Raw genomic sequence first — 14,458 nt, 5'->3', positions numbered from 1 at the left:
TTATTTACACATGTTTTTTTCTCATCATAAAAATACAGGGTTTTTGACCCAACTTGTAGGTACATTAAATGTTTAGTCTGGAGCAAGCTACTGTGTTAGCGAAACATGTCGAACATTTGTTAATTAAACTGTTTCAATATAGTGGAATTTGATAAACATTTATATTATTTATAGGACAAGAATATTCCGAAGTTCCGTACTGTATAGGGTGTCCTATTTTCGTGTGTTTAATGCCTGTGTTCGGTTTATTTTAACGTTGAGTGGACTATTTCTGGGTAATTTATGTCTTCCAAAATAAAGTATTCCGTTTTGTTTAAATTAAACGTGTTACAAAATTTTTATGATACAAAGAGTATATAAGTTAATAGATACAGCAATGCCGTCTCTAATAGAACAGCCTTGGGGCGAGATTTATGACGTCACGCTAGTTAGATACTACGGATTAATAAATATGTTGTAGAATACATGGAAAACATAATTATTCCTCAGATTTTTGGTTTGTATTTTAAAAATTATATAGTTCACATGAAATATACATAATATACAGTTAATAACTACAACATATATACCTATTTATAGTAATAAATACTTTGGCAAATAAATCCTATAAACCATACAAATGCAGCAAATGTTTTACAATATACAAATAATGTATTACATAAGATACTGGTAAAATGTAAATATATTTTAAATTTTGGGGTTTGAAATCGATCTAATTTAACAAAAACATTCAATATCTACTAATAGTGATGTATTATTATTTCATTCACAAAATTAGTATATTTTGGTAAGTATCAATGTTCGAAAAAATTATACCGTATGATCGAGAAAACGGCGTCCAGTTGGCTGGGAAATGAAGATCGCTGTCATTTTAAATGTAAATTTATAGAAATATCGATCGTCATTTCAGTTAACTGACGCCATTTTTTCGATCATACGGTATTTACAAAATAATACAATATCATCTAAAAAAGGGCGCTTCTGGCGAGGCGTGAAATGGAAGATCGCTGGTATTTATGTAAAATTACTGTAAAATTTTTGATTTGGGATTTTTAGGTTCCGGGAAAACGCGATTTAAGTTTTCATTTGGGTTTTCATTATTTTTATTTGGTTTAAAAAAAAACGTTTTGGCTAACTATAGCCTTCATCAGTGTTGTGTCATATGAAAAAAATAGTGTCGAATATAATCCAAAAAATTACATATGAAATATTCACACCACATAATAATGAAAACTTAATCAGCGTTTTTCCCGAACCTAAATCCCAAGAAAATCAAAAAATTTAGAATATCTAGAAATAAGGTTCAAGAATATCAAATTTTCCAAGATTGTAAAATTCTAGTTAAATTTTATGTGTACAATTATTTAGGAATGTCATCGATGTTCATTTCAAGCCAACTAGACGCCGATTTTTTTCGATGATACGGTATAATTTAAATGCAAATAACATTCGACCAATTAAAACAAAGAAATAAGGAATTTTTAGTATTTTTTAGTAACACCTTTATTCTTAAAACTTAATTTTGTATTGCAAATATACCAATTTTATTGTTATTTTATTCATATTGTATTCAGCCATCACTTAAATATTTGATATTAATTTGGTATTATAAATAATCAACACTATTCAGTAAAAATTACTGAACAAATATATGTTATGCTTTACATACATTAATTATCAAACAAAAACACATTCTTCTTTTAAACTTTATCATTCTTGTCTTTACAAAAATCTTTTTTAATTTTGAACTCAAAATAATAATCTTTTTCATGATCTTTAATACACATATTCTTTATTTTTCCCTAGATCATAATACCTACTTACGTGTTTGAATCTATCGAAGTTGAACCAACAACACTTGGAGTGGAGATTCCACAATAAGAATAAAATTAACATAATTGTTCAGTTTTCTTTAATACCATCCTGGGAGAATATCATTTTTAAGTTTATTAAAGATATTTTCAATAGAATTGTCTTGATTTATAACTCGTACCCACTTTTCTTGCTCTTCTGAATACTTTAAGCTGCCTAGTATAACTATCCTTTCCACCAGGAACATAACAAAGATGAGGCATAGCACCAAAAAACACTCCACTTAAGCTTTATTGATGAATTGTTAGAGTCTTAAAAAACACACACAAAAATCACGATAAATAAAAAATTTATGGGCACTTTTAGGTTAAAGCACTTAACAAAACGTGTAATATTTCGTGTTTTTTTATGAGAAACAGAGTGACCATCATAGTGACCATATATCTGGTAGTACTTTATGTCACTTAAACACCAAAATAATTAGTTTTTTGCACTACAATAACAAATAATACTCAAAATCAACCGACAATATGAATACAGAATCTAACCCAATATCTAAGTGTACAGCTGATGAAGTAAATGCCCGCCTGTAGGCTAGGGATCTTTTATAGAGGGCATTGATACAGTAATGTTACATGTCAATAAATATCTAAACTATTAATGTGTCTGTGGCTCGCCGTGAAGTTGGCAACACAACCAACTCTCCACCAGAGACATGTATTCCGCCACAGATCCGTAATCCTGACATACTCCCCCACCTTGAAAGCGACATTTTCCTTCAACATCCACTTTCATCATCGAAACATAGATGGAGGGAATGTATCTTGAAGTGACTTCTTATTTTGCTTGATTTGGCAGAGGACACAGCTTCACACATGAACGTTTGATTGTACCTGTGCTGGTTTTCACTGTAGCTACACGAACAGTTCCATCTTTCCCTGGGTGGACTTCTATAACTCTGCCTAAGGACCATTTTAAAGGGGGTTGGTTTTCTTCTTTAATGACCACCAAGTCATTAATCTTAATGGGGTTCACTTTTTGCTGCCATTTGGACCGCTGTTGGAGCTCGGAAATATATTCTAATGACCACCGGGACCAAAAATGTTGTTGTAGCTGCTGGATTCGTTGATATGTTGATAATCGGTTTTCAGGTATCTCTACGAGATCTCGTTCAGGTAATGACGTTAATGGTCGGCCGATTAAAAAGTGAGAGGGAGTAAGAGGTGTTAAATCTGAGGGTTCGTTGGATAAAGGGCTCAAAGGGCGAGAATTGAGAACAGCCTCAATCTGAACTAATGCGTGTAAAATTGTTCAAAAGTTAGTAATGCATTACCCGCTACGCGCTTTAAATGACATTTGACAGATTTAATTCCTGCCTCCCATAAGCCTCCAAAGTGAGGTGAGCGAGATGGAATGAAAGACCAGCTAACTCCTTCATTTTCTATATGTTCAGACAAAGATTTATTATTTTCTTGTAAGAAATTATATAAACGTTGCATTTCAAAATTAGCACCCACAAAATTTGTGCCGTTGTCTGAAAACATTTGAATCGGTTTTCCACGTCGAGCAATAAAGCGTTTAAATGATGCTAAAAATGCTTCCTTAGTTAGATCAGAAACAAGTTCGATATGTATGGCCTTAGTCACAAAACAAACAAATAAAGCAATGTAAGCCTTTGTAATCTTGCAGCCACGTCCTTGCCTGTCCTTTACTGAAAATGGCCCCGCATAATCTACTCCTGTTCTATAGAATGCTGGGGCAGGTGTAATTCTATTTTTTGGTAAATTTCCCATTAGAGGAACACTTGATTTCGGGTGTGTTCTAAAACATTTAACGCATTCTCGATATATTTTTCTTGCTAAATTACGTCCTCCTAGGGGCCAATATGATTGACAAATTGATGCTAAAAGGTGTTGAGGTCCGCAGTGTAATAAACGCCGGTGTTCCCTATCAAATAGTAATTCAGAAAATATATGTTTCGAGCTTAAGATAATTGGGAATTTTCGGTTGAAGTCCAGATCTGCATTACCTAATCTACCACCCACTCGCATTATCTTGTCCTTGTCAAAGAATGGCTGAATATGGGATAATCTTCCTCTTTTAATTTCACCTTGTTGAAGCTGAAATATTTCTTCCGCAAATGATTCATGCTGAGCAAATCTTACTAGATATAAATGAGCATTTGCAATTTCTGTGTGCTTTAAGGCTCCCTTGCTTCTTTCTCCTGTTTAGCTTTACAATTTGTAATAAATCGTAAACAGTATGCTAAAACACGTTCCAAATGCGATAGATTAGAATAATTATTAAAGTCGATTATTGGTTCACTGATAAATACCGTTTCCATCAATGTAACCTTACGTAATTCTGGTAACTCTACATTGATTTCAAGAGTATGCGGCCATATGTCCTCAGTTGATTTCAACCAGTCTGGACCAAACCAGTAAAGATTAGAAAATGGTAATTCTTTGGGTCTTACACCACGTGACACCAAATCGGCTGGATTATGACTGGATGGAACATGTCGCCAGTCGCTTACGTTTGTGATTGTCTGAAGTTCTGATACTCGGTTAGCTACAAACACTTGTAGTTGATTTGGACTCATATTAAGCCAACCCAAAACTATTGTAGAATCACACCAATATACTATTCTACTTGGTACTAGTTTGGTTGCTTCTAATATTTTTTTTATTAGGCGTGATAGCAGTAAAGCACCAATTAATTCCAAACGTGGAATCGTCTGAACCTTCAATGGAGCTATTTTTGATTTAGCACAAATCAATCTTGTTTGTATTTTTCCTTCTTCATTTTGCGATCTTAAGTACACGCAGGCTCCGTATGCGTAAGACGATGCATCACTGAATCCATGAATTTCAATGTTGATTGCGTGTTTACACGTTATCTGTCTAGGAATTTTGATATTATTCAGATTACTTAATTCGTTTCTAAAGTTTAGCCATCTCGTATGTAAGGGTTGTGACAAAGATTCATCCCAGTCAAGTTTTTCTATCCAAATATCTCTTAGGATAATTTTAGCCACAATTATACATGGACTTAGTAAACCCATTGGATCAAAAATCTGAGCTATTTCTGACAAGACAGTTCGTTTTGTAATATGTTTATTAAAACTATTTCCAATCTTATAAAGAAAACAGTCTTCCTTTCCATTCCACGTCACGCCTAATGTTTTGGTTAGTTCGTTTACACCTAGATCAAGTGTATCTGCTTCATTTCTTTCTTTCAGTGATTGAAGTATTGTATTATTATTAGATATCCATTTACGAAGACGAAAACCTGCTGTATTAAGGACCTTTGATATCTCTGTTACTATGTTAATAGCCTCTTCAATTGTATCAGCACCACTCAACAAATCGTCAACATAAAAGTGGTTTTGTATTACATTTGCTATTGGGGATTTAGTTTTTTTCTATTTCCACCCCTAACTGATATAAACATCTAATGGCTAAATATGGCGCTGCAGATGTGCCAGCAGGTTACTGTGCGTCTAATTCATAAAATTCTCGAGTGGCTCATCAGGTGTTTCACGCCACAAAAATTCTTTTGTAATGGTTTTGTTGTATCTGACACATCCTATACATTTTCTATATCAGTACCAATTACATAGTTTGTAATGTCTGATAGCAGCAGGAGTGAGAATAAATCTGACTGGATTGTAGGTCCAACAAGTTGCAAATCGTTAAAAGAATATCCACTACTACTTGGACATGAAGCATCAAATACTACCCGTAACTTGGTAGTCAAACTTGATTCTTTTATAACGCCATGATGGGGCATGTAATAACTAAAAGTTGCATTATCTGGATGTTCTATCTTGGACATATGTTTCATATTTTTATACTCGTTAATAAAATTGATATAACGTTTCTTGAATTCAGGATCTCGTTTAAATCTTCGTTCTAGAGATAAAAACCTTGGTTTTGCTATATCGTATTTATCGCCTAGGACTTCAGGACCTTGTTTTAGAGGAATAGTTACTACAAAGCGTCCTTCACTGTCACGTTTGAAAGTCCTTACAAATTCTTCTTCACACAATTTTTCTTCGTTTGACAGTGGTTTGGAGTGTCGAAACTCTTCTAATTCGCAGAAACGAGTGAGCTGCTTGTCAATGTCATTAGCTTTAGAAAAATTACGTATTGTCGTGGTACAAGGATTTGACTGCATACGTCCTGCAATAACCCAACCTAATTTACCCTTTTGTAATAATAATCCATTATTTAACTTGATTTGTCCAACACACATAAGGTTCCAGAAACAGTCAGCTCCTAAAAGCACATCAACTCTCTCTGGCTTATAAAAATGAGGATCTGCCAATTTAATATTGTCTGGAATGTTCAAATTTTTGATATTAATTTTAAAATTAGGCAAGGTTTCTGTAATGTTTCTTATAACTAGAAAAGAATTTTTAAATGAAAAGTTGTTTACCTTAGAATGTACTTGTATAGAAATCTTTCCTGACACATTAGATTGAGCTTCACTCAAACCACTTACTGTTATCTTGGTTGGTATTACATCAAACTGTAACTTATTACAAAAGTCTTCGGTTATAAAACTACTTTGAGAACCTGAGTCTAAAAGTGCCCGTGCTACATGACATTTCCCATTTTTATCAAAAATCTTTAGTAATGCTGTTGAAAGAAGTACCTGATCTCCATTAAAATTAATATGTGATGATAAATTAACTGTCTGTTCGTTTTCTGAACTGGATACTCGTTCTTCATGTAATAAGGTATTATGTCGAGCATTACAGGTTTTACAGGAACTTGCATAGCACATTTTACTTGTATGACCCAACCTTAAACAGTTAAGACACAAGTGATTCTTCATTGCTTGTGTTCGTCTTTGTTCGATTGATAACCTTACAAATGCCTCACAATTTTGAATGTAATGGTCCTTTTTGCAATATACACAGTACGGTTTTGATGCAACAAAGGCTTTTGTTTTATTGTCACCCTTTGACCTTGGAATGACTCGTTTAGAATTCTTACTTTGTTCCAATGTTTCCAACATGTCTGCTCGATGCTTCAAGAATGTGGTTAAATTGTCTAAAGTTGGATTTACATAACCAGATTTTGCTTCCTCCCAATGCTTTAATGTCTCATTATCTAGTTTTATAGAAATTAAATATATTACCAATGTATCCCATGTGTTTGTAGGTTCGTCTAAAATGGTGAGGGCTCTTAAATGCTTAGATACATTGTCAATAAGTTTTCTTAAAGCTTGAGATGATTCTCATGAATTAGATTGAGATTAAACAAGGCTTTAACATGATTTTGCTTTTTAAGATACGACTATTATTAAACGATTACAAATTACTCCTAAGCAGGTTTATAACTTAAAGCAGAAAATGCCAAACTAGCACCCTCTTACACGTGGACCCAAAAATGCTCAAGGTAATGGAATTCTTGTATATCAGATAAATTAACATTTGTATGAATTAGTGACTCGTACGTGTCTCTAAATTCAAGCCAAGTATCGTAATCACCATCGTAAGTAGGAATTTCAATGGCTGGGAGTTTGAGGTTATTTAAATTTTGACATAAGGCCACATTATCAGAACCCGTTTCTGATCTTTGAGAAGAAAGATTATCATTGTCTTGTTCAATATTAGTCGTTTTACTTTTCTGCAAGAAATACCTTGCTCGTGCTAATGTTTTATTGAAATCTGATTCAAATGCTGTGCGTTCATCTAGTTCTACATCAAAATTTGTGGTAATTTCTTCTATTTGCAATTGTACCTCATCAAGTTTCTCAATTAAATTGATAAATCGATCTTTACGCTGTGATAGTTCTGTAAGTATTATATCGTCGGTTATATTAGCATTTATAAACTTACCCTCTAACTCGTTTAGATAATTGTTTAGGATTGTTATCTGAGCCTTAAAGGCTGCTCGTCTCCGTACTAATCTCTCAATTTCTGTCATATCGATAATAAGCTGTTTGTTTTTAATCGTATTTGTTTAAAACTGGTTTAAACCTAATTCGCTATAAAGACAATAAATTCCACAAAGCTACAGTTCAAAATGATTATGATCTCACTACGGTAATGAAGGTTAAAAGGACAAAAAGGGACTCACTTGCTTCTTGTCGGCTTTTCTGACCAATTTCCTTGCTTCTTGAGACCATCCGGCTCGAAGGACCAATGTTCGGTTTATTTTAACGTTGAGTGAACTATTTCTGGGTAATTTATGTCTTCCAAAATAAAATATTCGGTTTTGTGTTAAATTAAACGTGTTACAAATTTTTATGATACAAAGAGTACAAAAGTTAATAGATACAATAATGTTACATGTCACTAAATATCAAAACTATTATCTGTGGTCTGTGTCGCATGTGAAGTTGGCAACAATGTAAATTCTCCACCACAGAGATGTATTCCGGGCCACAGATCCGTAATCCTGGATAGCCTGGTTCAGTAGCGAAGCGTAGGCTGCAGCACCCTGCAATCAGTGGGGGCACCAGTTTTATTTATTAAATACATATACATGTAAACAGCGTCCCCTACAATTTCCAAAAATAAAAGAGAAAACATTAAAAATATTTTGGACTTGATTTAATTTTTAAGCTACATTGTTACCTTAATAACGTAGTATGTTTTAATTTTAAACACATAATATTTTTTTCCTTATTTTTATTTGTTTCTTTTTTCATTTTATTTGTTCCTCTTAATTTATTTTAATTTGAATCATATTTTTATTAGAAAAAGTCTATGTTTATTTATTTTTATTATTTAGTTTTCTTTTGTACCTAAGTTTTGTTTTTTTGTTGATTTATTTTATAATGTTTTATTTTTTATTATTTTTTCTTATGTGGAATAAGTTTATTTTGTGTTTTTATATTTTAAATTACTTGATATACAGTACGTCTGTCCGTTCTGTAGCTACGGGGTATTCGATATTCTCTCGATGTTTTTCGTAAAAAAATAGACGACGCGTCCCATCAATAAAAATTCGACAAATTTGCAAGTAGCCAATAAAATGAGTGGGCGAAGCGATTTGCGGTGACGTATCGTCAAGTCGACGTATAAAAATATATTGCTGTTTATTTAAATGCGGTCCAGTATTTCTCTCTATAGAAGACACAGATCCAGCAGACGTACTGTACCTACATGCTGTATTAAGGCTTTTTAGTGTGTCTTTTTTATTTTAATATAAGGGCCCCAAAAAATTTTGCCTGGGGCCTCACATCTGAAGCGTTACGCTACTGGCCTGGTTTAAATGGGGTTTCGTTTATGAGTAGAGATACAAAAGATGGGGTTTCACATCACTGTGTTACTTATGAAACTAAAGATACTACACATAGATTTTTCCATGCCTCCTTCTCCTTAATTCCTGAAATACAGGTCGAATTTAAAAAATTTGCATTTTTTTTTTTTTTTTTTTTTTTTTTTTTTTTTTTTTTTTTTTTTTTTTTTTTTTTTTTTTTTTTTTTTTTTTTTTTTTTTTTTTTTTTTTTTTTTTTTTTTTTTTTTTTTTTTTTTTTTTTTTTTTTTTTTTTTTTTTTTTTTTTTTTTTTTTTTACATTGACTCTCTCGGTTAACCTATAACTTATCCAAAAAGACAAAGTGAGTTTTATAGAGTTTTCACGTGGAATAAAGTGCGTAACTAGTTTTTACAGAGCTGTCAATTTTAAAATGACGAAAAGTTATGTTTTTTAGGATACACAATATATTATTTTATGCAATTTTTCTTACTATGAATTTTTTTAAGAACAATTTAAGGTAAAAAACGTATTATTTAACTTTTTAACATAAATCAATCTACTTTAAAAGAGATTTATTATTTTATTTGATTTAATTTTGATTTCCGTCGTGTTATCTTAATAAACTGCACCGAAAATGAACTTGTACAGCTTTTAGCTAACACCCCATCAATAATTAAAGTTATTGATATTTTTGATGCATTTGTGCAATAATTCTACAAACAGAAAATGGCTTAAATAGTCAATAATCACAATTTTAAGCCGAATAAATTTTTTGATTGTTTTGATTACCGCCACCCATGTTAAAAAGTTAAATAAAGCATTTTTAACATTTTTTATCTTTGCTAAGATGTTCTTTCTTGATTGGTTTTACGGCCTAAGCTTCCAAGACTATACGGCCATAGTAAGATGTTATATTTATTTACTCAAGAGTTTATTACGCTGTACTGTTCGGGTCGTCTCAGGGGTCGGGTAAGGCCATCCATGGTACACCGTGACGGGGCCAGCCGCGACGGTGAAGGCATCGGCCAAACATTGTCAAATGTTATTTATACCTATGCATTCATGCTGGGGTTGAGCACGGGCTTGAGCTTCAAGCTCGAACCCAACTGTGCCCCGTCCGAGTAATGCCTGGTGTACATTTTTCCTCGCCGATCCACATGGTCCGGCCCCGTTGTGGCAAACATAAATGAGTCGCCCGGGCTAAATACTTCGAGAAGCGTCTAGTTCCAGCAGTCAACTATTATTGCTTGACCAATCAGGTTGGTTAGCGGATTATTTTTAGCGGGTGTTAATACATTTCTGTGTTTGTCAAAAACTCTAACGTGATTGGTCGGGCTTAATATGCCTGCTAGGGCTAGACAAGAGCGCCTCTGTTCGTCTACGGGCCTATAGCGGCTGTTTTCTAGCAGTGTTGCCGCACCCAACTTTTAGCGCGTACCACATTATAAACTAAAAATGTACCACTTTGGTACAATTTTTTAAAGCACAACAAAATACATCTGCATATGACTTTAACCGGTTTGGTCGCTGTGAATTTCTTCATAAATTTCTACATAAAAAAACTTCCTGGAGAAAGACACAAATCGAGACGAAAAACATGAAATAGAAATTCAGAAAACCCAATTATAAGTATGTATAGGTTGAAGAATTCTAAGTAATTCTAATACTACACACAATACTTGGAAAACTTAAATTTTATTTAAAAAAAACGCAAATATAGAAGCATGTTAGAAACAGTAAATTTTCAAGTTTTTTCTTCGGGTTATTTAATATAGGCAACGCTATAGACATTACAACGTTTATAATACGTCGTTAATTAATGCGGATTTTCTCCGAATGGTATCGGTAAGCGCGTTTAATGCAATATCAACGACAATAATTATTAAATATCTATTCAATTTCGGTGCGCGTGGGAAATAATTATTGTACCAAATCATCCTGGATTTGAAAATGTAGTACTACTGTACCAAATAGAATTAAAAGTATCAAATTTGGTACAAATGTACCACTGCGGCAACACTGTTTTCTAGAATATAAATCGGCACGGACATGATCCCTGTTGTCAACTCGGTGTAGCATATATTGAAGGGCCCGGACGTGGCTCGGTGTCTACTTTTATTTGAACGTGCCCGGCTCGGGTATTGGCCTGGTGTACCATGAATCAGCCTTTAAAGGGGTGTGGCCGAAGAAAAATATAGAGTATTATATTTTCAGAATTTGCCTAATGCTTAGCCCAATCCTGTCGTGTTGCCACACCCAAAAAATTCCGGTAACACATCGTGCTTTGATTAGCGCCTTTATTTTCAGTTTGCAGAGCTTCAACATTTGTCATAAAATAGTGAGCAATTTGTTACAAAAACATATAAATTATATCACTGTAATTACAAAACTTCAATCTATTTCCGACTAGCACCTGACTAGGAGCTTTCCCATCAAAGTAACCAGCATTTAAAATATGAACCTTTTTTTACTCAGTTTTATTCATGCTGAAAACTTCATTCTTTAACCAGTAAAATCTCAAATTATTGTTGTTTCTTTAAATCTTAAATTAATTTAAAAGAAAACTTTCAATTCCCGAACACTTTACAAAAAAAATATTAATATTTTTTATGACTGATATCCAATCTCGCAAGCTAATATTATCTACTTCGGAAGAACTCCAAACTAAACTGACATGTAAAATAAACTTAGTTTGATGTCAAAGACATCTGTATACGTTCAAAAACGTTTATATTCTACCATAAAATTCAAATTCTCTATATAAGATCGAATCAAAAGGAAACAAAAATTTCTTCAGCTTTTAGCACCTAGAACGTTACGATTGTTCATAATTGTAATCCCTGTGTAACATACTATAAAACTTTCTTTTAACTATTAAAAGGGAAAAATAACAAGACAATGATCAAACAGTTATAAAACACAGTTAATAATTAGCAGCTAATTGTTTAATTTTATTAAAGAAGAGGTGTGAAAAAATACATTAATAATTTAAAAACACTACCTATGTGCTTGCTTTTGTACCCGCGTTCGCGTCGAATTAATCATTATTTGTAATGGTGATGATAAAGCAAAGCAAGAAATTCCATTAACATACAAACTAGATAAAATTTTCTCACATTTATATCAGCGTGAGAAAAAACAATTGAGAAACCCCTCCTTATCGAATATCTACATCCACAGTAAATCCGTTTACCAAAAATCAGCTTTAAACGTCAAGCAGTTTAAGCAGAATCGTGATTACTCAATGGTCACATTTTATGAAACACCCTGTATAAATTTATAAAAAATCTTGAAATATGTAAAACAACAAAATAAAATATACGCGTTTAAGAGTTTTTTCGAAAAACTCAGCGGTAAATAAAAAATATCTTAATATTTGAGGGATAGTTTCACCCCCTTACAATTCGAGTTTCGAAAAATCCCTTCTTATCGAACCTCTACACCCTAAAGTCAATCTGTTTTCCAAAAATCAGCTTTTTACGTCAAGCGCTTTAAGCAGGATCGTGATTAATCAATGGCCAGATTTTTCGAAACACCCTGTATACATTTTTAAAAAATTTTAAAATATGTAAAAAACAAAATAAAATATACGTGTTTAAGCGTTTTTTCGGAAACTTGACCGTTTTTTAATAAAATATATTGTAATATTTGAGGGGTTTCACCTGTTTCACCCCTTTGAACAGGAATTTCGGAAAAATCCTTCTTATCGAACTCTACACCCTAGAATTAACCTGTCAAAATTCGGAGCTTAAGGTGCAGCGATTCTGAGCACGCACACACTGATCCTCCGCGCCTGCGTAAACGGCTGTGCGCGCACGCTCACTCTGAATCTGTCTGTGCGCGAGCAGCCGCGAACGTGAGCCGTCTGGTGTCGGTTTTTGGTCCGTGCTCAAAGGGACTTTATGTGTGCGCGAACGCTCAATTTGCACCGGCAATTTGTTTTGTCTGCGTTCGTGCGTGCGTGTGTGATTTTTTTTCGTTTTCTTTATTAAAATTATGGAGTGGATCAATGAATCTTCGTTATTATTAATTGAATGATATGAAAAGTTGCCTATGTTATGGGATGTTAAACATTCTCTGTATTATTGAAAAATATAAAAAAACGCATGGCAAGATCTTGTAAATAAAATTAATATTGAAAATGTCGTTATTAATGAAATTGCTATTCTAAAATTTGTATCTTTTGTTCGTAATTTTTGGTGTTATTAAATTTTGTAAATATTCAAAGTCGGGTCTGGTCATTCTTGTAAAGTTTTTGAACTGATCATAGCTCTCCTCAGACACTAAGTTGTTGCAGTAAATTATATCAATTTCTAAAAATTTGGGTTTGCCACCAGCGATGATGTTTTCGATTTTTCTCCTTTTAATAATTAAGCTATGCAAAACAATGACAGCAGCCCCGACTATTTCCTGGTGGTCCATTATTTTCGCCAACACAACTCTGCTGTGCGCGCACAAATGGATCACTTCGTTCGTCGAAAAATAAGTTTTTAATTTGAACGGAGTCGAGAGCGCGAACGAAAGCCGTGCGCGCACGCTCAGCTCGTGCGTGCTCAAGTCTAAACGCACCATTACAATGAATGGTTTGAGCAGGATCGTGATTAATCAGTGAGTCATTTAAGGATTTTATATATTAGCCTTATATTAGTATAGATTTAAAATGTGCCCTACAATTGCCTGCTTATTTTATAAAAAATATTAGAGTTAAAATCCTATAAAATCTGATTTATAGCTTTTTCGAAATTCTGTGCGATCCTATAAATACAACTATCGACTATTACATATCCTTTTACATAAATAGATGCATACGTTATTTTTTATTCATTAAAATTATTTCGAGATATTTTTCCCTTAAAGCACAGAGAAGAATGCAAATAGGTACTTCTAGAAGGTAGGCCATGACCAGCCATTTGCACTAGTCCAGCTGTCAACAGGCACGCCAGTCTTTTGTTTATTTGCGTTGACAATCAACAAATTATCTAGTTTAGAATTGTACAAAAGGAATAAAACACTATTTTGTGTTTCGCGTCGTGTTTTAACTGATCTAGTGTTTTGAATTAGTGTTTTACCTTGGTGAGCTATTTATTGAGGTAAGTGAAGCATAGATATATTTTCTGATATTATAGTGTATCTATTATAATTTTTCGGTTATATTTCTATGAGTATTCAGAAAATATCAGGTCTTAGTTTTTTCGATTCTTTCTTTAAAGGGGATAGGCCATTCCAATATTAAAATATAAATATTTTATTATTGTTTTTATGAGTTTTTGATAGTGAATTTTAAAAAGATGGGCTCTTTTATGTGCACTCTCTTTACTAGACGAAGAGATATTTTAGGTTTTCATAGATATTTTCTAATAATTTTCAGAACATTTAAGTTTTTAAATATTTCTATTATGTTTTAAACGGGATAGAACATAATATAGTT

The 14,458-nt window shown here is 33.0% G+C and overlaps 2 protein-coding genes across 2 annotated transcripts in view; both read right to left on the bottom strand.

Moving 5' to 3' along the window:
• LOC115889533 (protein Wnt-11b-1-like) overlaps positions 1-14,458 on the bottom strand; it is a 369,661-nt gene that overhangs the window by 48,234 nt on the left and 306,969 nt on the right. The window lies entirely within an intron of this gene.
• LOC115889534 lies at positions 5,472-8,072 on the bottom strand. The gene is made up of 3 exons (XM_030909566.1): positions 7,664-8,072; positions 6,253-6,989; positions 5,472-6,152 (listed from the first exon to the last, which is right to left on the bottom strand). Exons 1-3 carry the CDS (start codon positions 7,749-7,751, stop codon positions 6,093-6,095), a joined length of 885 nt encoding a protein of 294 aa, XP_030765426.1. The 5' UTR covers positions 7,752-8,072; the 3' UTR covers positions 5,472-6,092.

This window comes from Sitophilus oryzae, unplaced genomic scaffold (assembly GCF_002938485.1).
Source record: "Sitophilus oryzae breed Bouriz unplaced genomic scaffold, Soryzae_2.0 scaffold_815_pilon_pilon, whole genome shotgun sequence".
Lineage (NCBI taxonomy): Eukaryota > Metazoa > Arthropoda > Insecta > Coleoptera > Curculionidae > Sitophilus > Sitophilus oryzae.
The sequence above is the reverse complement of the archived record's forward strand: the minus strand, read 5'-3'. Positions and strand labels throughout refer to the sequence as shown.

Excerpts from the sequence above, each read along its gene's own strand:
- LOC115889534 (XM_030909566.1), bottom strand. The coding sequence starts at position 7,751 with ATGACAGAAATTGAGAGATTAGTACGGAGACGAGCAGCCTTTAAGGCT. Across the intron at positions 6,990-7,663 it reads TTATCTAAACGAGTTAGAGG|ACGAACCTACAAACACATGG; the intron begins GTAAGTTTATAA and ends TCACCATTTTAG. Across the intron at positions 6,153-6,252 it reads CTATACAAGTACATTCTAAG|ACAATATTAAATTGGCAGAT; the intron begins GTAAACAACTTT and ends TGAACATTCCAG.